Here is a 22,415-nt window from a genome sequence, read left to right on the forward strand (position 1 = left end):
AAGTTTTATACAATTTTATTTTACAACGTGTGTTTCTTAACAATACTCTTCACAGAAAATGGGCCTATGTGACCTTACTTCGTACATTACCTGTCAGAATGTTATGAAATTCAAAAGTCTGATTTTTAACTCGTTTTTATGCTAGAATTTTAATTTCTGTTTATAAGTAACTTGTAATACTTTCTTACTGAAAATAAATATAGTTTTAAAATACGGCATAATTATAGCAATTATTCGATTGCGCTATACAAAATAATAATGGTACATGAGTAGTTAGTAGGATCTGTAACAGAAGGTTTTAAAACGAAATATAAAAGGTGTATACATGGTCACTGTGGAAATCATGCGTTCGAAAGAAAGTTTATTTTCGTTTATTTTTTTTTTTTTTTAAATAATATGATAAAAAAATTATAAGGAAACGCTTAACTGATTTCCATTGTAACTGTACTGAATTAAATGTTTCTATTTCAGACAACATTAAATGACTCGTTCAACTTATTTACAAATAAGTCCTATTTTGTGCATGGGGAATAAAAATTGACAAGAATAAATTTTAATTGTATGTACAAAAATTTAAATTATTAATACGTTTCACAGTTAGCGTCTGTAAGATGACCGTTTTGATTTTATCCGAACATGAGACATTAATATGGGACACATATTAAAAGTTTAAGCTTTCAGACATTTCAGAAAACATCAATGTTATTCTCCATTGTATGACATATGGATTTTACAAAATTTAATCCTGACAGTAGAGAATTCTGTATACTCTATGTTAAATAATGTACCGTTATACGTTCTCTAAACCTAGAGGAATAATCGAATCTAGAAATTTTAATATGGAATCAATTAAATGATGTAAAATATAAAAAAAGTGAATAAAGACGATATACATGTCTGCACCTTCGGTTTAACGCATTCTGCACAACTTAGTTTGAACAATTTTGCTTTAATACTTTGCCATTTAAATTCGCAGTACGTTTTATATAATAAAATACATTAATTTGATAGTTTTCTTTTGCAATTAAATATCAAGATGTTATTACTCACTCTCAAAGAAATTTTAATATATTTTTTCTTTTTTCGCTCCTTTTGTTTATAATTACAATAACTTTCAGTTCGAGACACTTGTGTCTCAGCTTTTTTACACGTCGAGTTCCATTATTCAACTCCAGAATGGTGATAACATTTGCAAGCATAGAGTTACATATACGTATATACTGTGATTCACTATATCATTCTTAATATTAGTGGCAGTAATGCATTAACAATTATTATTCTGTTACTAATGTTAAATTTCAGCCACTGCTTGTACCTGCACTCAAAATCATAGTATACCACAAATTTCCGATTCGTTTTACAGTAGTGTCTGCTTAAATGTTCATGAATCTGTCCGTTTAAATGCCTATGAGTTATCCCCATCATTTCTTAGAATTCCTTGCTCGAGTCGAACCTCGACGTTATCTACGATCTGTATCAATAGACAGCTTTATTTACGTATGACCGTATGAACTATAGCTAACCAATTTTTGGAACAAATCTCTACACACTTAAATGTTCACGTCCGTCTTGAACGTTGAACATTTAAGCGGACACTGCTGCATATTGCACTGTGGACATTTAATGTGTTCTAATTACTAAAAGTTATAACTTTGAAAAAATTAAATAATTTGTTTTGAAAATTTAACACATCTATTATTAACAAAGAAAAAAATTATGTTTCATACATTAAACGTTACTTTCATTTAACAGCAAAAACGAGCTCTCTAAGCTTTAGTTACAATGTATACAATACATATTTTTTAGATAATTCATTAAAACTTTTACATAATGGGTCGTAAATCATTTAATTGTTATTTTTACAAGAAATTATCTATAAAAACAATAATTAGATGCTTTTTTTTCAAGTTCTGCTAGCCACTAAAAAAATTCATTATAAATTGAGACTGCTCTAACTGAAAGAACAACTCAATTTTTACATAGTTAGGGCAGATTTGTTTATTCACTGGTATAAAATTTTGTTTCTTATACATATGATCACTAGCTGAACTTCACGATTGCTAAAATGCATTACTATCTATGTGCTTACTCAAATTTAAGATGTGTTTCATATTCTATAATACAAATAGCTGAAATTACATTTCTTTCTTATGTTACATGATCAGAAAAGACGTATTCGAATAATGTACTTTACACTATTCAAAAGAAAAGCGAGGAAACATATGTATTTCCCCAGATCTTCATTATTATTGGTTAATATGACTTATGACGTACCCTGAACTTTTTTCTTTAATAGTACTTTATTCACAGAATATATTTACTCATGTTACTTTTGTCACGATTAGTCTCTTATTTTTATCTCGTTTCACTACAGAGTTTGTGACTTGAAGAATATTATTTTTATTATGAATTTAAAGATTAAATTCATGCATTATCCTTTTCATAATATAATATTATATTGTGAAAAAATTAACGTTTCAACTTATGTCAAAGACGGCACAGACAGTAACACACCTAGCAGTTTGACTATGAAATGATTTTATTAACATATTATAAAAACCAGATTCTAAATGCGACCAGAGGGACAACATGGTACACGGGCATCCATGTACAAGGAAAATATACGAGATTCAAAATACGAGACTTAAATAAATATTGTGACAGTCTGTAGTAATGAGAGTGAAGAATCATCTTTCTTTCGCATATATGGTTGCTGCTGTATCATAGTCCTACATCAACTTGATCATGCCAGGTAGCTATAAGTATCCTTTTGACCCTCTGTGCGCTCCAGATATTCTTTCTCAATTAAAATATCTATACATTTCTGAAAGAGCAGAATCATCATACGTTAAGGTAACAATTTTCCTTGCTTATAATTTTTCCAGACATTTTACATACAATACTTCATTGATATCATATCGAAATTAATCAGTACAGAAGAAAATTTGTATCATCCCAAAATGATCTTGAAAATATCAAGTTGTTCATACTTACCTTAATAACATGAACTCTTGGTTTGAACCTAGCGCTTAACTGATTCAATACTTCAGCTACCAGTTGCTGGTGTTTCGACACCTTCCTCATTTTCATAATCCTAACAATTGCTGCCTGAATCAAAAGTTTTCTATCTTCTTCTATATGTTTATGTGTCGTTTCTTGTTCGATTTTCAATTCCGTTTTCATTGGTATATTAATATTTACCCTCAGCTTTTTGCTGTTATGAAAATAATATATCAACATAACTTTTGATAAAATAAATATTCTCATGTAACTGACTAAACATACTTTTTATATCCTGCGAAAAGTTCCACTGTTGTTAATGGCGTTAATTCAGTTTCATCATCTGTCGCTGCTGTTAACAGCTTAGCTTTCAGAAGTATTTGAATAACCTATAATATTGAAAATATTTAGAGTTTACTTTTCTTTCAAATTGTTTTGTAATATTAATACATTACCTGAAACAAAAAATCCATTTTTATTTGTGTAGCATCATGTAACTGTCGTATAGTCCATGCCGCAGATCCATTGAATTGTAATAAAATAGCCATTTGGAAAGTGGATGCTTGTAATGTGTATCTGAAATTAAATTATAGAAACTCACTTCTGAACGTTACGATACTTTTCAAAGCTTTAAATTTATTCTCCAAATATATTATTACCTGTTTTTAAAACAATTTGTATGTAATTCTCCTTTAGACATATTATATAACCAATTTAACTTTCTTCCACTATGTTGTGAACTGTAGAAAGTAGTAAACCTATGTACAGATCGTTCTAGCTGTAATATACAAAATGGTGCATTAGGCATTTACAATAAATTCAAATTTAAAACATATTATCCAATGATTAAGTTTACCTCTGTTGGTAATAAAAAAGTAAAAGATTGTTGAAACGGCCATGAGCCAGAAGACAGTACTTGTATACTGAAATCTATATCCAGGGGTTCAGCAGAATTTGTCAAATGTCTTTTGAACTGCTCATTTAGGTCCTTGGACACTCCAATATCCTGTGGACAGACTGCTACAATTATAATGTTATATAATTTTTAAAGTTATTTATAGATAATGTGAAAATAGTTTCCTACATGAAAAGTAATACATTTTATGAAATAAAATAAAAAGTAACCGAAAGTAATAATTTTATAGCATAATACAGTACCTGGAACATTCGTTGTAATTTTGAAGTATATTCAAAACCACATGCTTGTTTCAATTTAGAGATCATGGAAGCCTCTGCATCATCACTGGCTGACATATGTTGTACCAATCGCTTTGCCAACATTTTACTATAAAACTTTTGGAATACATCTTTGTCTTCAATATATTTAAATACTACCATCTGGAATTAAAAAGCAGGATTATTGCCATTAGTAAGAAATTAATAATATTAATGTTATTCAATTAAAATTTTCTTTCTTTATATGAGTATTACTTACAACTTGATTAAGTGTATCTTCAAGTTCTGCCTCTTCTGGATTTTTACTACTCTTCTTCAGCAGCAGGTCACAATATTTTGCTAGTAATTCTGGTGATTTACTGCTGCTATTTGCTGCTCTAGTTACCGAATTATTATTAATAAATCTTCCACAAGCCTTATCAAGAGCTGCCACAAAACCACTATCATTATTAAATGCAACAAGTACTAAAGCATTGTATTTTTTATGAACTTCTAAAGTTGTGTTCACATAAACCTTTGGATCCTATAAAGAAGAAATAGATATTAAAATTTTGTTAACGGAATCATAATGATTATATATTAATAGAAAACATACATTAGATGCAGCATCACCACATTTGTCAATAGCTGCAAGTCCTTGATTGGCTATGTGACTTTCTAAATGACTTCTTAATTCTCCAAGAGCATTTGGTATTCTTGCTGCTAACTGATACATTCGACCTAAATCTGCATTTTTGTCAGCATTCAACAGATTTTGGAATTCAGAATGAAATATGTCTAAATGTTTTTCAATTAACACTTTTTCGCATGTTTTTGCTAATCTCTCACAAGTTGTTTGATGCAGGTAAACTTGAACCCGTTTTCGTTCTTCTAGTAACCTTTGGTCTACCTGTGGTAAAATAGTGATGGTAAACCATTTATGTAAAAAATGTTAGAGAATTATAAAACTGTTGCCTGAAAACCTTTTTCATGTACTCTGTTACTGGATTTTGTCTGAGGAATTCTGAGCTTTCACGAGTGTAAAACCTTTCTGTGTCCTCAAGGAAGATATTTTCAAAAGAATCTTTATAAACAGTAAGATTCTGCCCTTTTTCGTTAAAGCCCAATTCTACGTAACAATTGATTACACCACTGACTAAACGTGTGTTTATTGTTTCACCATTGCGTTCTCGCTCAATCAACTTGAGAACTGCATTAGTAACCTGGAGCATATTAGAATGTTAAATTTCCATTTTCTTCTAATTTTAGCCTCAAATATAATCCACGTATGTCAATTTTACTTACTTGTTTGTTTAAATGCTTGAATAAATTTTCTCTCCATATGAGTAATGCTAATTGATAAACTTCATAAGTTTGTTTATGCCCCTCCTCACATTCCCTACGTACCCAGTGTCTGTTTAGATACGCACACACACCATGTAAAACTTTACTACTAAACTGATACTCTTCCCACTGTCTTGTATAGAACTGCAGTACATCTTCATCCATCAAGTCTACTCCATGCTGTATCAAAGGTTATCATGTATCAAAGGCTAATCAGATTATGACATTGTCTAATTTTTTCTTTCAAATCAATACATGTTAATAATTAATAAAATAGTGGTTACCTCCAGTAAACTAATGAGATAATTTCTAAGGTAGTCACGTAAACGTTTGTATAACTCCAGACCAACTAACTGTGCACCTCCTTGAGAGATTTGTCCTTTTTTGCTTTTAATCAATGTTTTACTTACTTGTTGATGAACGCTTGTACAATAATCATATACATGACTGATGAATTATATAATGTAGTAAGGAAATTACTAGATCACTGACAATTATACTGTGATTGTTTTGGTAATTACAAAGGATACGTATATAATTCTATATATCTTGGTTTAGACATGCATTGCCTGTTATAAACTTGTTCAATACCCTCGCGGAGATCTCCCCAGATTTGATCTAAATCTATTTGCCTAAGACCTGGGTAGCCTCCTTGATAATACCCAGCCCCTCCACTGCCTCTATACCCTGACATCCTATTTCAATACGCTTGTCGAGCGAGCGTCACTGTTACTACTTCCTACAATAAATTCTGTAGGGAAGATACAAAAGTGACTGTCACAGTAAATCTAATGAAAAATTAAAATTAAATACATAGGGATCCCGATATTAAAACAAACATCAAATAATGATAGAGTTTTACTTTCATTTACATAGACATACAACATTACTTTATTTTAGATACTCCATTTCATAGAAACTGCATATCAAGAGATGAAACAAAGACAAAATCAGTGGCTGGAATTAATTTTGAAATACACTACGTTCAATGATTTCATGAGTTATTGATAGTTTCACAATATTGATGTCACAACTACTTGCCTATGCACATACTTGAGGCTGTTAAAAACTGCTTTGTAAAACTATAAATAAAACTGCGTGAAACTTTTTTTGTGCGTGTGTACGAAGAATGTTAGAAGCGAGCGTTCGTAGGTTCAACTAGATACAAAAATATCCGTGAAAAAAATCATTTGTGCGGAAATGGTTAGTCGGTAATCGGAAGGTCCATACCGATGTAGTTATATCAGGATGCGCATCGTTAGTAGTGGCTCGAATCTTTCGTCAGGAAACATCGGAACATCACAAATCTTCGTGCTACAACACTACCACCCGTCACTATTGGACATCCACAAGAAAAGCAATTGGCAGAAGTAACACCACCGTAGCCCGTCGCCATGGGAAAATAATTTTTTTCGTCGGCAGAACGAGGGAAGTGTATCGTGAGACAAAAATCATACACTCACCTGTCGACGTTCACCACCGCATAACAGGCAGGGTTGGACAAGGGAGTTCTTGTGAAAATGTGGTGGCCACTTTTAACGATCACCGCTACTCCGTTCTACATACACATCGATAGGAAATTTTCACTACCTCCACTTGTTATTTCTATGCTCTTCGCGATGACAAACACAGCAGATCCGCGAACCTAAAATGTTTTACCTTACGTGCCCAAAACTGATCACGGTTGCGATCTGCTGCTTTACTTCTGACAGGTTAGGTGCCACTGTTACCAACGAAACGATGCATCAACGATTTTCTGAGTTATTTCGTTTGGTTATTCATTTGTGTTACTGCTCGACTTTACATTAATGATATTTTTATTTTCCGACGCTCTTTATCACTTATTGTATTACCGTTGAAATTTGAGCGAAGAATGTTTAGGACAAAGGAAGAAATCTAACGTTACTGTTTCACAAAGCGACAATAAAAATTCCGAGAGACACAGTGCTTTTTATTTTCAAGTGTGGATGCACTGATTGTGAAATCAGTATACGAAATTTAAACAATCGTTAATCGCCTTTTTTGTATTACACAAAATTCCATTTATCACCATTGAATTTTTAACTATCTACGATTCAACTATCTGCATCAGCAAGGATTATATTTTGTTTTAGGTATTTTATGAATTTTTCCTTTTCTTTGAAATTTGATATGAAATTTACAAGCAATATATATTTCACTATATAACTAGGAAATTTGTATTTTATTTAGTTTAACATTTAAGTAACATTTTTTATTAATAATTTCAATTTTTACAATTACTTAAATAACAGTATATAAAACTTAACATAAATAAAGAAATGTGTATTGTTGAGGTGATAGGAACATTGCTGCGAAGAATAAAATGTAACAATGTTGAAATGGATACATTTATTGCCAGAGTAAGCTGAAATATAAAATGTTCATTTTTAAATAGGATACATTAAATTTTATGTAAAATCATTCCTAATAAAACTTACTTTACAATCGATAGTTCAGGCATTCCTGGATCAGCACCTTTTCTAAATCCTGTAAATCAAATCATTGAATTATTTCTAGAGAATTATTTCATTTCTATTACATTATTATACAGTCGAATAAATATAATTATGCTTGTAATTATTAAGGAACGTGCATCTAACCTAAAAATAATACAGCAGGAATGAATCCCCAGTGAAATACAACTTTGCTCACGTCTAAAACAATTGCAATTTTTTGCTTTGTACTCGGACTCATTGCCATTTTGATAAAATTGTTTTGAAAATTCTAAAGAATTTAACGTACAAAACGTTTAGATGAACCCTCCGCAAAGTCACACGGAAATATAGTTCCTAAACGTAACTCGATTATTTCACACGATCACAGATCTTAAAATAATCGAAGAGAGTGATGTGTAAGGATACTTTTTTCAAGACACGTTTGCTGTTCAAATACTACCTTAAGCTTCGTTGTACTAATAGTTTGTCAGTCAATGATAAATTTCATTTGTTGAAAACGAAACCATACTTTTTTATAACTGTTATGTGCTTCTCTAGTACTTATGTAGTTTATGCTTATGTTTTGACAGGGACCAGTTGTCATATGAAAGTATAGTTTTGATCGATTTACACTTTCTCAATGGTAATTTAGATATTTTATGTTTATGCCAAGTAATAAATATTTCACTAAATGCATTGAAATATTTTTGATTTCATTTTAGAGTTCGTTACATTATTGCGTTTGGGGTTCATGCGCTCCGGGGAAGTATTGTTGCGGAGATAATATATGCTGCGAGGAGACAAACTTTGATTCATTGTTCTTAACGTATGTTTAATATTTTTTTGTAGTACATTAATATACGCCAGCATGGAAATAATATTATTGATATAAAACCATGTTAACAGGGTTATCATTCTTGGAACGCTGATTGCTGTGGCACTTTGTTGTGCCTGTTTCTATTGCAGTTCTCGTCGGAGTTATGCTCCATTTTTAAAAAGATATTTTAAAATTAGCTATACTTTAATGTCTACAAAGTGGGATAATAAGTCGGGTTCTACGATAAATAAGGATTCAACAACAAAAGATTGCGTTGTACAAGTAGAAACAACAAAGGTCTCTTTGTAACAAACACTTATCATGATTATTTTAATCTATGCTTTGTTTCGCCTGAATAACAACTTTTAACAATAGACCTGTTTTACTTACAACATTTTTTCATGCATTCCAGAATGATGAAATATATATTTACAGGATATCAAATTGTATACTTTTAAAAGAGAAATATATTTTACAATGATGTAAATTTTTATTTGTTTAAGTTGCAAATGATTAAATGATACATACTATTGTTTTAAAAATAGTTATTTTGTTTCTATTACTTTATTAGATTGGTGCACATGAAATATTTATTTTTGTTATTTTTACTCTTGAAATTTTATTTTTTTTTCTAAATAAATGGATATGAGTTACACTGCTTTTAATTGTCAATTATTACACATTATGGAGTTCCTTATGACACGTGGAACTGCAAGATTTAATGCATTAAAAATTATAAAATAATTTATTACGAAATTAAAACATGTATAAAAACAGTGTTTAAAGAGTCTTTTGATTCTGAAACCTTTGATTTTTATTAAACTGTAGATTATCTCCGTTATACGATGTTCAAATTAAAGGATTATACATATACATAAAATCACGTAATTGCGAGAGAATCCTAATGGACCGCGTTTTTTGCCAGGAATGTATTGTAGGCAAATGCAAAAGTGGGACAAAATATGAAAAAATTCGTCAAGCTGTTCAAATATATTGTAAATGTTAACATTTTTAATTGAAAGTTTATTATTATACATAATTAATAACTTATATTATACTATCACAATCGAGTCTAGTACAAGTCATGTTGCGCGAAAGGTAGTAAAGCTGCGAGAGTCCGATTTTGTACTGAATAGACAGAGACGTACAAATGCTGCGTACTCTTTCTATCAAGTACAAAATCAGATTCTTGCGGTTTTACTGTTTTTCTTCCAGCATGACTAGGACTGAAGTTGGCTGTGTTACTAAGAACGTTATTCTAAGAAAGGGTCTATGAGATCTATTAAACCGTCGGAGAAAAAGGTTAAGAATCACTATCGTATTATTAAAAGTTTTTTTTGTGGATGCAACATTTTGAGAGGGAAGATGCAGAGTAATAAGGATTTCTTTTCACATCAACACGAAGGAGAGTCTAATCGATTTTATTACTGGTAACTGAAACAATTTTTGCAGCATTGTGAAGAGAAAATTTCTCCTTTGTTTGTAAAAAAAACACGCTCTTTTCTCGACATTGACTCTCAAGCAGAGATGCCAGAAAAGCACCGCCGGGTGCACACGCACACATGCCAGATACGCGCACGTGAGCTCGTGGAGTTTCGGAAAGTCGACAAAGGCAAACTGACGCATGCTCTCTTTCTCGATTCTCCGAAGCTGCCAGAAGTAATTTCGGATCGCCTCGTGGGAGTCGAGAGAGAAAGGCTCACATTTGCCATCTCGCTCTAAACAACTGAAATCCGACCTCCCGTCAACGGCATACGATTTGGATTCTCGAGCCGAGATTCTCGACTGCCCAGGCATTTTTACTTTCCGACCTATGTAGGCGCACATAAGCAAAGTACCCATAATGAAAAAAAAATTTTGTAAAATTTATTTTACGGAAATACACGTTTTAGGACCTCCTGATCATATTTTAATTATTGAAAAAAAGAAATTTTTTTTATTCCCATGTATGAGCACACATATGTATATTATTAATACGATTTTTGAAAATCAAAATACTTTAAGATTGAAAATTAATAAATTAAAATGAGATTCCACTCTTTACCAGTATTGTGCACGCTGTGGTATTTTTCAATAAGAAGAGTTCTTACTTTTATAACATAAACAAAACAGTAGAATTAATAATTGCAGAAATTAATTAATAATGATTTTCCTCGATTGTTTTGAAATAACCGTATCAATTGGTTATGACGAACTAAATAGAACTAACTTGAAACAAAGGAAAAGTGATCCCGTTTGCCAGTTTAATACAAAGTATGGGTTGTATCTTAAATTTTAAAAGCACATAGTCGAATATTTTTAAAGGTACAAAACATAGCGTTTCATTGTAGAACAGTAACATAAGTTAGCAGGTAATGTCATAAAACTGTTTTTCCCAGCTATATCCCTTTTTACCTGAAGTATAAGGTAAAAAGTACGAGCTACAAGGCACGACTATCCGAAAATCGTTCACATTTTATCAATGTAAATGAAGCGGCCTTTCCATCAGAGTTAAATACAAAATTTTGTAATTTCTGTGAAAACAAAACTCAGTAAATGTACGTGGTGCTTGAAATTTTTATGTTTTGACTGTTTTTGTGAAAAGTACCATCCAGATTCATGTACTTCGTACATTGAAAATAACATATGTTAAATGTAATCGGTTAAATTTAACTTTAAAAAAAAATATTCGAAGGTCAGACAAAAATATAATGTCATATTTAGTGTACGATTAAAGTATGATTGAAAAAATAAAAAAAAAAGTTCAAGCAGGGTTCGAACCAGCAGAGCAGAAGAAGTTCGGAACTTGCAGGCAAAGACCTCATCACTCACGCCACGCTGATTAATGGTGAACATAGTTCTCTATTTCTGAAAATAAGTACCTGAAATAACTTTAATAATATCTCAAAGTAAAACCTAACCCAAAACCTGGTACCATTCCAACTTTTCCTTGTTAGAAACGAGTTTTCAATTTGTCTTAGCGAAAATCGCAATCACATTTTGCACATTATTCTAAAACATTTGTGGTATTCGTTTTCAATGCGATTTAAGTAAGCATGTAATGTATAAGATTTCATTTAATGTTTTCTTTTCTAGAGAAGATAGAGAAAAAGTTTATATAATTTTTTTTATATAAAATTTAATTCGTCCTAAGATTTATATGAAACATTTAAAAGATTTTTTATACATTATGCCTATATATCGGAACAACTATGAAACAAGAGGTATAATCTGTAAGGAGTGTATGTGTGTGGCTAGGAGAACCGTTATCGTTTGCGTCGATAGGAGTGTTTAGTCTAACAATAAGCTAGAGTAGGTATCGAGTGAGGTGTTTAGGTTTAAGCTGAAATACGTTTTAGAGACTGCGTCTCGAACGTGCGTTTTGTTTAGATCATTATTATAAGATAGGAATAAGGAAGGGTCAACTTTGACTGCAGGAACGTCACTCTGTATCGAACGTTAGTCGAGAGCAATCACAGTTTTACGTTTATGATCTTTTACGTTTACGTTTTATGTCTTTCTTTTATGTTCTTTATGTTAAATAGTTAGTAAATATTAAATAATATAATTACATCGTTACGTTTAGTGTTCACGTATTTGAATCCGTCCACACGCCTTTGAAATGAGAACATAAAACTTAAATGTAAAGTTTCATTTAAATTCATTCAGCTATTTATATTCAATCGTATTAATAATATACATATGTGTGCTCATACATGGGAATAAAAAAAATTTCTTTTTTTTCAATAATTAAAATATGATCAGGAGGTCTTAAAACGTGTATTTCCGTAAAATAAATTTTACAAAATTTTTTTTTCATTATGGGTACTTTGCTTATGTGCGCCTACATAGGTCGGAAAGTAAAAATGCCTGGGCAGTCGAGAATCTCGGCTCGAGAATCCAAATCGTATGCCGTTGACGGGAGGTCGGATTTCAGTTGTTTAGAGCGAGAAGGCAAATGTGAGCCTTTCTCTCTCGACTCCCACGAGGCGATCCGAAATTACTTCGGGCAGCTTCGGAGAATCGAGAAAGAGGGCATGCGTCAGTTTGCCTTTGTCGACTTTCCGAAACTCCACGAGCTCACGTACGCGTATCTGGCATGTGTGCGTGTGCACCCGACGGTGCTTTTCTGGCATCTCTGCTCTCAAGTGATCACGAGACATAAGCATAGACAAGGCATACGAGTAGACCTTACACCTTATGAACTTTCGTGGCCCAATCTGACTGCCATACCGACCTAAAAATTGAGAGGTGATTTTAGCGTCCTCTTCTCATGGATGACGGTTAGTTGAGAAACTCACTGAATTAGTGTCATAGGCAAACACACTAATGGTGTGTAAATGCATATGAATTGAGAAGTATGAATTATTCGCGATTCTTTGACTAATTAAAGTTGTAAATAATTTGCATGTAATCATCGAAGTGAATAATGTTAACTTTAAGAATCTTGTCATCTGCTACTATAAATCGACAAAAGTGTGAGTTATATTTAATTTGTACATTATATCGCCATCCATCGCATCCCTTGAGTTCGTAATACAAGCTTCGCGAGACATCGGCCCTTCCCCCACCCCGCCACCTAATTCGCGAGCGTTACCGGGCATAGCGAAGGGCCATCATTCGTACTCTGAAAATAAACATAGCAAGACGTGTCAAGACGTATCGGCGTTTCGCGACCGAGATGCGTAATTCTAACCTGTTGATCTTTCCATTATTACTACTCGCGTTTTAATTACGATCTCTTGCAATATGGTTTTGATTTAATCAGTACTTAATTATAGTAATCGTTTATGTACTTGAATGGATCTTAATTTCGTTTCTGGTACAGTCTCTTATTGGAATTCAAAATCAAGAAATTCCTTTCCGAAATACAGGAAATAATAAGACGTGTTGAAACATGTCAAGACGTGTCGGCGTTTCGCGACCAACCAAGTAAGTACGTATTTCTATTTTTTTGATATTTCCTCATTATTGTCAGTTATTGTTTAAATATGATTTAATTTGTATTTTATTTCTGTTGCAGTACCTGATTGAAATTCGACGCCATGGAAAGTTTTATTGGCGCGTAAACGACACCATAACAGATGGCAGGCAACTCGACAAATTTTTGGAGGGAATATTGGTAACGTTTAAACAATTATAACAAAAATTAACATCCACATTAATATTTATATATTCTTATTTCTTTATTAAACTATTCGTTGCAAGCATGATCATAATTTTCCAATCGGCCATTGTTAAGATAAAATATGAAAATCATTAATAAACTTTTTATCCACTTCGATATATGTATATCGAAGTACACAAAAGTGGCGTCGGTAGATATAAACGATAAATTGGTATAATTTATATTTAACTGTGTTCTGATCGCGATTGAATATTTCCGAGTGATATTTATTTAATTGATTGTTTATATTTCTTTCTCTATGAATTATTGTAATTACAATACCCATATATATTTCGATACCAATTTCAGAAAACGTAGTAACTGCGGAGTTGGAATATGCTATTCAAGCATAAATAACCAACGAACTTTAATTCTTACAAATTTCGGAATATTTATAAAAATTACAGGATATTCTAACGTTCGATAAAGTAAACATAATAATGCTTACAACTGTAATTATGAAACTTGGTGATATAATATTTATAAATTGAATAATTGTACGTAATTATTTTCGTAGATAATATTTTATCGTTGAAATTTTCATTAATTGTGAATATTTCGCCTTCGTGGCATTAACCTTTTACATGACAAACTATGTATCCAGCAGTACTAAGTAAAGCAGTATTTCTGTTGTTAAACTTTAGTAAGAAGAAGAGAAAAGAAAACTAGTAGGCAAAGCACAGGTGTGCTTTTTGTATTTCTTTCATCCTGTCCCTTTTTTTTTCAGCTCTTTTCTTTCCAGGAAAGTTGGCCGCGCGCAATGTAGCCGGAAGATTCAGTGATTGCGCGTAGCAACAAGTTTGTTTCTCGGGGCAAAATGACCCCCAAGTATACGTTGTCGTTTAGAAGCAGTGTTTCTTACGCAACTTTAAATTATTTCCAGAGCATCGTGACTCTCCTTGTTTTATGAACCGTGAGAATAGAATCATTTGTTCGCCGATATGAATCTTCGGTCGCGGTGATCTAGCTTAATAAACTTTATTACATTTTCTCTTTGAAATTAAAACTTCTCGTTACCGGTACTAGAGTCAGTGCATCAATGAAGAGGAGTATGGGGCGGTGCTCCACGAGCGAATAATGTAAGTATAAATTTACACTTTGAAATTTTTAATTAAAAATCTCTACAATTTTAATAATAAATTCTAATTGTTTTCTTGCATTCTTCTTACAGTCTCTAAACCTGTTCCTGGACCTGAACCTAACCAGCAGGACCATGCTGACTGACGGATGACCGATGATTTCCAGTCATCATTGGTGAGTCGCATGTTGTTTGTGTTCCTCTGGTCCTCAACCATGTTGTAGGATGAAAGATCCGAATCAACACGGGTGACCAGTTGTATACTTGGTTTCCTTCACGAGTTAAGTGAACGCGGGTATTTTCAATACCCGTAAGTAGTAACATCAATTGTTATACTTTTTAGAGCAGGTTTTAGGGTCTTCTTGCACTCGCGTTTCTTAATGTTAACAAATAAATATTACACATTATAATTACTATAAAATTTTTATAAATATACAAGGTATTTCACCTAACTTGACCACCTTAAATATATCGCTTATTTTGTATGATAGAAAAAAATGTCAAGGGGAGAAAGTATTCTGTTCGAAGGCGCCAATACGGTGATGGATCGAATGTTTTTTTCAAGGTCATTTTTTTCGAGATTTCAAGGTCATCGTATTTTTTTTAAATGGGACCACATATTTTCGCTACAACAGTCTTATAGCTTATAAAAAGACGAATCCAACGATGTGCGATATGTTGACCTTCACGTGACCTTTAGCGAAGGAATTATGAAATGTTTGTCAGTAACTTCAGTACGCGTTCGGAGACGGTAAATGAAGGAATTTCAATTTCATTGAAACAGTCTTAAATTAAATGTTTATTTTAGAAGGTGTTCAAAATGTGCACCATGAACCTGGATATATTTTTGGAGGCGGTAAATAAATTCTTGCTGAACATTTTTCAGTTGTTCTACAGTAATTGATCTACATGCATCTAGAATCCTTTGTTGCATGTTTTCTGCTGTTGTGGGAATATCATTGTAAACTGTATTTTTTAGGTGCCCCCACAGAAAGAAATCAAGTGGCATAAGATCCGGCGATCGAGCTGGCCAACAAATTCGTGCACCACGTCCTATCCAACGATGGGGAAAAATTCTGTTTAATACATTGCGTGCGACGAGTGCATTATCAGCTGGACAGCCGTCATGTTGATACCACATCCTTGACCGATATTGTAATGGAACTTCTTCTAGCAATATGAATAATTCATTTGTTAAAAAATCTTCATACTTTCGACCATTTAATGTTCCTTCGATAAAGAATGGGCCAATAACTCGGTGGTTGATTATACCGCACCACACATTCACACTCCATGGTCGCTGATTCTGAATTTGCCTCAGCCAATGTGGGTTTTCCGCAGACCAATAGTGCATATTGTGCTTATTTATTTGCCCGTTATTCGTGAATGTGGCCTCATCGGTAAATAATACATAATCAAAAAAATTTTGGTTATGGTTCTGCACTTGATTCAATGCCCAGTTGCAGAAGACACGTCGTTGAAATTGAAATTCCTTCATTTACCGTCTCCGAACGCGTACTGAAGTTACTGACAAACATTTAATAATTCCTTCGCTAAAGGTCACGTGAAGGTCAACATATTGCACATCGTTGGATTCGTCTTTTTATAAGCTATAAGACTGTTGTAGCGAAAATATGTGGTCCCATTTAAAAAAAATACGATGACCTTGAAATCTCGAAAAAAATGACCTTGAAAAAAACATTCGATCCATCACCGTATTGGCGCCTTCGAACAGAATACTTTCTCCCCTTGACATTTTTTTCTATCATACAAAATAAGCGATATATTTAAGGTGGTCAAGTTAGGTGAAATACCCTGTATATAACACAATTTTTATAAAATATATGAAATATTTTTATTAACTTTATATGAATTATATGATTGAGTACAAAATGAATTAATATAATGTAAAAACATTATATTTATTATATGATCGAGTAAAATATAAATGATAATTAATATGACATTGTACAATAATATTTACAACATTAATATAACTTATTAAATATTGATCGTTTACTTAGTTATTACGTCATATGATGTATTTAACGTGCAAGTAGGTATTTCGTGACAGGTCGATTTTTGAGTCAAAGTAACATGCATTTTATACTAGTTTCATATTTTAAAAATTTACATTGACGACAGAATCGACTTTGAATTTTTAAAATAATAATTTATTAAAATTAGAATAACGAATTTCAATTCTCAAATTAAATTATTGTAAAATCTTAATAAAGTCTTTCATTTTATATAATTAAATTTAAATAATAATGTTTTTCAATATTAACTGCTTTTACTGTTGATATATCAAACATAACGAGTCGAGTCATTTTAATTAAAAATTAAATTACGAAATACCGTTTAGCTATTAACCAGTTTTTCTAGTCAGGATTTTCAGACTAATTTTTTCGTGCTCGTTACCTAAGTTCATGCACATGCCCAGGTGCTATTTGCATGAGCGAAGGCAACGGGGCACGATGATTTAATTTATAACAATTCAACAACATATTGGCGACTGGCATTGGTTAGTGAATCGTGCACGACGTACTGTCCACATGTGTGTGTTGTGGTTAGGTTGTGGAAGTGCGTCGTTTCAGAAGTCTTTATAATTATAATTTTCATACAGAATTTTCATAATATCAAATATCAATTTACCATTTATTTGAAACTTGTTGATATTACATTGACGAAAGTAATATTATCAAATGTTTAATAGATTTCAATCTTAATATTTTTCAACTTTCTATAATGATACATGCATACAATATATTTTATTAAAGATTATATTCCATATATTAAAACGTTCTATACAAATATTTATGTATATAATATAAGTACGCAAAGATCACTAGCCTTTGTCAGTCCACTCCCGAAACTTGTACGTTCACAATTAGAGGATGAAAGAAGTCAGTTGTGTCCGGGTGTCGGAGGAACCCCGGGGAGTCCTCTCTAGTTTAGGTCGCGCCCGGATATTGAGAATGAGAACCGTGGAGTGTTTGTTTGCTTGATTGAGTTTTGCAAATTTGTAAATATAGGGTTAGGTAGGTAGGTAACTTTCTGGCGTGTGTGTGCTTAATCTAAGTAGGTAGAGCCAGGGCAGAGCTGTCACATTAGTTATTCGGGTAGGCGCGTTTTCGCGTGGTAGTTCTGTTCCTGTAGTTACGATTTCGAGAGTAGAAATCTTGCTGATTCAAACGGCGAGTGCTGTTTATTTCGGCTTTGGTTTCGACTTCTCGAATTGCACGACTTTTAAAGTCGTTTTTCCGCGCTCGCGGTCGTGATTAGGTCCCTTACGAAACGTTCGTTTCGCTCGAGATTCACCACGTATGCTCTTCCAACAATTCGTATATTATTGGAAGACTACGTATTGTACAAAATCTCGAGCTCCATATTAAGTAAGTTTCAGGCTTCGGCAGGACCGCCGAAGAAAGAAAAGGCTCTATATGAGCTGAAGAGGCCCTGACAAACTGTTTCAAGAGTGGGCTGCAACAAATGGCTTTTCATCTTCATCTTCGGATGAGGATGGAAAGTCATTCCTGTTACTACTTTTGTCACGTAAATCGTCTGTAGTTGTAGTTAGTTTCTTTTTCTGGCTAGCTCACGTATGCATGTACCTACCTGGTACATGACTGCACCATACATGCCAGCCATCAGGGCAACCCGCGGTTATGATACACATAGAGTTGCGAATATGCAATAATCGCGTTTGCTTATAGAGTTGCGAATTACTGTTTTTTGCGTTTCCTTTTCAGGGTAGTGTTGTGACTTGACATGATACGCGATTGGTTTTTTGCAAACTTAGGTACTGAATGTTTGCTTTAAAAATAGCGTTGCGAATTGTTGATAAATGCGATTGCTTGTAGAATTGTGAATTATTATTTTTCGCGCTTACTTTTCAGGGTAGCGTTGCGAACAATTACTATTCCCGTTGCTTTTTTACTCTTTTATACATATAATGGATATCAACCGCGTTTGTAATTTTCATGTTATAAATTAGCGTTGCGATTCTGATTCATCGTGCGATTTTTTATTTAGCGTTGCGATACTTTAAATGCCAAAATTCGACCCCAACTGTAATATTAGAAGTAGTTAGTTTATTTTGTGGTCAGTACGTGTGTATGTACATGTACCATTAGCCCCTGATTAAAATTAGAGTTGCGAATAATATACAAAGTTCGCGTTTGCTCGTAGAGTCCGAATTGATATTTATCGCGTTGATATGTTAGTGTTGCGACTAAACACGATTCGCGATTGTTTTTAATGCAAACTTAGGAACTGGGAGTTTGCTTTAAAAATAGTGTTGCGAAGTATTAGTAAACGCGATTGCTATTAGAGTTGCGAATTACTATTTTTCGAGTTTGCTTTTCAGAGTAGGGTTGCCAATTTCATACGTGATTGCTTTTATTGTTATTTGAGAATAATGTTGCAAATGAACTGATCAGTTTTAGCGCTGCGAATTAATATTTTGTGCGTTTATTTTTTAGGGTAGTGTTGCGAATAATCACCATTCGCGGGCCTTTTATTGTCATAAATCGCGTTTGGAATTTTTGTATTAAAAACTAGTGTTACGATCTTGACTTATTGCGTTTTTTATTGATTAGAGTTGCGATGCATTGCCCAAAAGCTGGCCAAAACGCTGGCCAGAGACACTGCTCCAGGATCATCACGACGCAGCTGGGATTCTAAAAAGCCTTGAATGGGTCAACATCATCATTAAAATTAGTGTTGCGTATGATTGAATATGGGTGTACGCGATTTAAATAATAAAGGAACCTTGTGTGGTTCATTTTACGAATAATAAGCACAAAGAATGACCCACTCACGGGTTGTTTCTTGAATTTAAGACGAGTGGACGTTTATTCTAGGTATCTGAAATATATCTTTTCTTTATATACATATTTGTCAATGAAAATACTGTTTGAAAGTACTGGTGTGAATAGACCAATTATTCCCTTTTTCATACCGTGTTCAAACCTGTAATTTTTATGAATATATTTTTATCATAGATTTGTGATGTATTTAAAAATGTTATATTATGATTAGTTGTATCGTAGATTGAATTCATGGATAAAATATATATATCTATATCACTAATTGTTCGTTATTAGAGTTGGTAATTTTTACGGGATTTAATAACCTTTGCGACCCAATTGTTATTTATAAATAGTAGTTTCTGTTTATAAATATTCTGTATTCTTTGCATAAATTAAAGTTTATTCGCGATCATTGTTTTAATTGGTGGAATATAGAATGCTTGCATCAAAAGGGTATGCAAATTGCAATTCGATATTTTATATTGAAAGTTAATTTCTGGGTAGAATCGACATTTTCGTTCGTTATTGCTTTTTCTGTACGAACCTAATTTAGTTTTCAATACAGTAGAATATAATTATTGCAATGTATACGTCTTGAAAAATTTTTTATTTGATAAATGAAACGAAAAATAAAATCTACGGTAACAAATGAATAAAATTTTCAATCTATTTCGTATTTATCTTAATACTGAGACGAATTTAATTTTTCATTTGATTCAAATTACGCAATATTTATGTTTTTAAACTTCTTAATATCAATTTTTACTCGTGGAAGCTTTAGTTCAAATATTAATTTCATAATATCACTTTTACTATGATCAATGACCATGAGTCTATCTTGAGGGTACATAATTATTTTTTTCTGTGTCCATTAATACACTTTCATTTCAGCTGTTAATCCTTTGAACAAGTTCTTGTTACAGGATATACAATCATTGAAAAATAAAATTAGAAATAGTAAATGGATCAGAACTTGATCGTTCTTAGAGAAATCTTAGAGTTTATGTTTCAGGAAAACAACGTGGGATTCACAAATGCACCAAGAAGACAATATCTTTTCATATTTCTTTGTTTTACATGAGTTATATTTATTGGATATGAGTTTTTGTTTCAGGGAAACATCGTGGGATTAACCAAGACACCAAGAAGCAAATATCTTGTCATATTTCTTTGTTTTATATCGGTTATATTTATTGTATATGAGTGTATGTTTTAAAAAAACATTGTGGAATTAATGAAGACACCAAGAAGAAAATATTTCCTCATATGTCTTCGTTTCTACATATTGCGTTAGAATATAGGTACAAATGTATATAGATTATGAAATAAAGAAGCGTTCTCCGGCGTTTTATTAAATACTACCGAAACGTGTGCGTACATTTAAGTGGAAATGATTAATATTAAGGTACATATTAGTATTCTAATATCTAAGGTCCATACGTGCAGTTGCACATTTCTGGTTGGATCTTCAGTGTCTTATTAGGCACTATCCTAATACAAGCATCCATTTAAGAAGGAACAATTAATAATAAAGTACATATTGGTACTTTAATAATCAGGATTCATACGTGCAGTTGCACATTCCAATTTCGTTTCTAGAAAACATGTGATAGATTATCTCACATGTATCAACAGTTTGTCAGATTTTTTATCTCTTTATCGGTCAAAGTTCGTACGTGCAGTTGCACATTCCAATTTCGTTTCGAGAAAACATGTGGTGGATCATCTCACATATATTGACATTTTGTTAGGTTTCTTATCTCTTGATTGGGCAGTTCTTTTAAGAACTCGACCTTTGTAGCTCATTTCTAACTTTTCGATAGCTTCTCTCTTAGATAGGTATTCGAATTCGATGCCAAAGGAAGGGTGGTTGGGGCGAGGCTAGGGCGGGTCTCCTTACGCAGCAACCTCCGCGCGGTGAGACCTGGGGATTATTATTTACTATGTAATTAATATAATTATTAATTACATAGCAAATAATATGAGCTAACGGCTGCGTTCTTCTTATAGTTTCACATACGTTCTTCGCCCCGGTGTGCGGTCTGATAACACCGAGTTTGAGTCGCAAATACGTTTTTGCCAAGTTATTTTTTAAATAAATGATGTATTACAATTTAAAATAAAGAATAGAGGATTTGCGGTGTACTTATCAATGAGGTACATCCTTACATATTTTAATAATCTTGAAATCTTTAAATAATCTTAATTGATTGGTTACTCCAATGAAATTAATCGATTGATGCTCAATTCTGGACTGTACAGCTTTCATTTTGTTCAAGAATGAGCTCATTTCTTGCCCGCCACGAGTCTCATTAGCAGCACCTCGCGGGCACGCTTTGAGCTCGACCGGCAATTTCATTTAGACAGTTCACGTGTTCAAACACATTCCATTAAAAAATACTAAAATTTCTATAATTTCATTTTCTGACTCACTTCCTTTTGTGTTGATTTCTAAATTTGTTGGTAACGTTGCGAGTGACGCGAAAATGGTAATGGGGCTCTAGAGCTCTAGAAAAATGGGGCGAAAAAATGCATTGGGTGAAAGGTCTACTCGTATACCTCGTCTGTGACATAAGGCAGGTGGTGTCCGTACATATCTCAGTGG

The 22,415-nt window shown here is 32.7% G+C and overlaps 1 protein-coding gene across 1 annotated transcript; it reads right to left on the reverse strand.

Moving 5' to 3' along the window:
- Positions 1–6: 6 nt before the first annotated feature.
- Positions 7–7,427, reverse strand: LOC122403141 (cullin-1). The gene is made up of 14 exons (XM_043406494.1): positions 6,963–7,427; positions 6,030–6,250; positions 5,784–5,946; positions 5,461–5,679; positions 5,139–5,378; positions 4,772–5,065; positions 4,436–4,699; positions 4,159–4,338; positions 3,857–4,006; positions 3,660–3,778; positions 3,456–3,576; positions 3,286–3,389; positions 2,995–3,214; positions 7–2,824 (listed from the first exon to the last, which is right to left on the reverse strand). Exons 2-14 carry the CDS (start codon positions 6,191–6,193, stop codon positions 2,744–2,746), a joined length of 2,319 nt encoding a protein of 772 aa, XP_043262429.1. The 5' UTR covers positions 6,194–6,250; positions 6,963–7,427; the 3' UTR covers positions 7–2,743.
- Positions 7,428–22,415: the final 14,988 nt, after the last annotated feature.

Source organism: Colletes gigas, unplaced genomic scaffold (genome assembly GCF_013123115.1).
Source record: "Colletes gigas isolate AHSC1104 unplaced genomic scaffold, ASM1312311v1 Colletes_gigas_Sc00044, whole genome shotgun sequence".
NCBI lineage: Eukaryota > Metazoa > Arthropoda > Insecta > Hymenoptera > Colletidae > Colletes > Colletes gigas.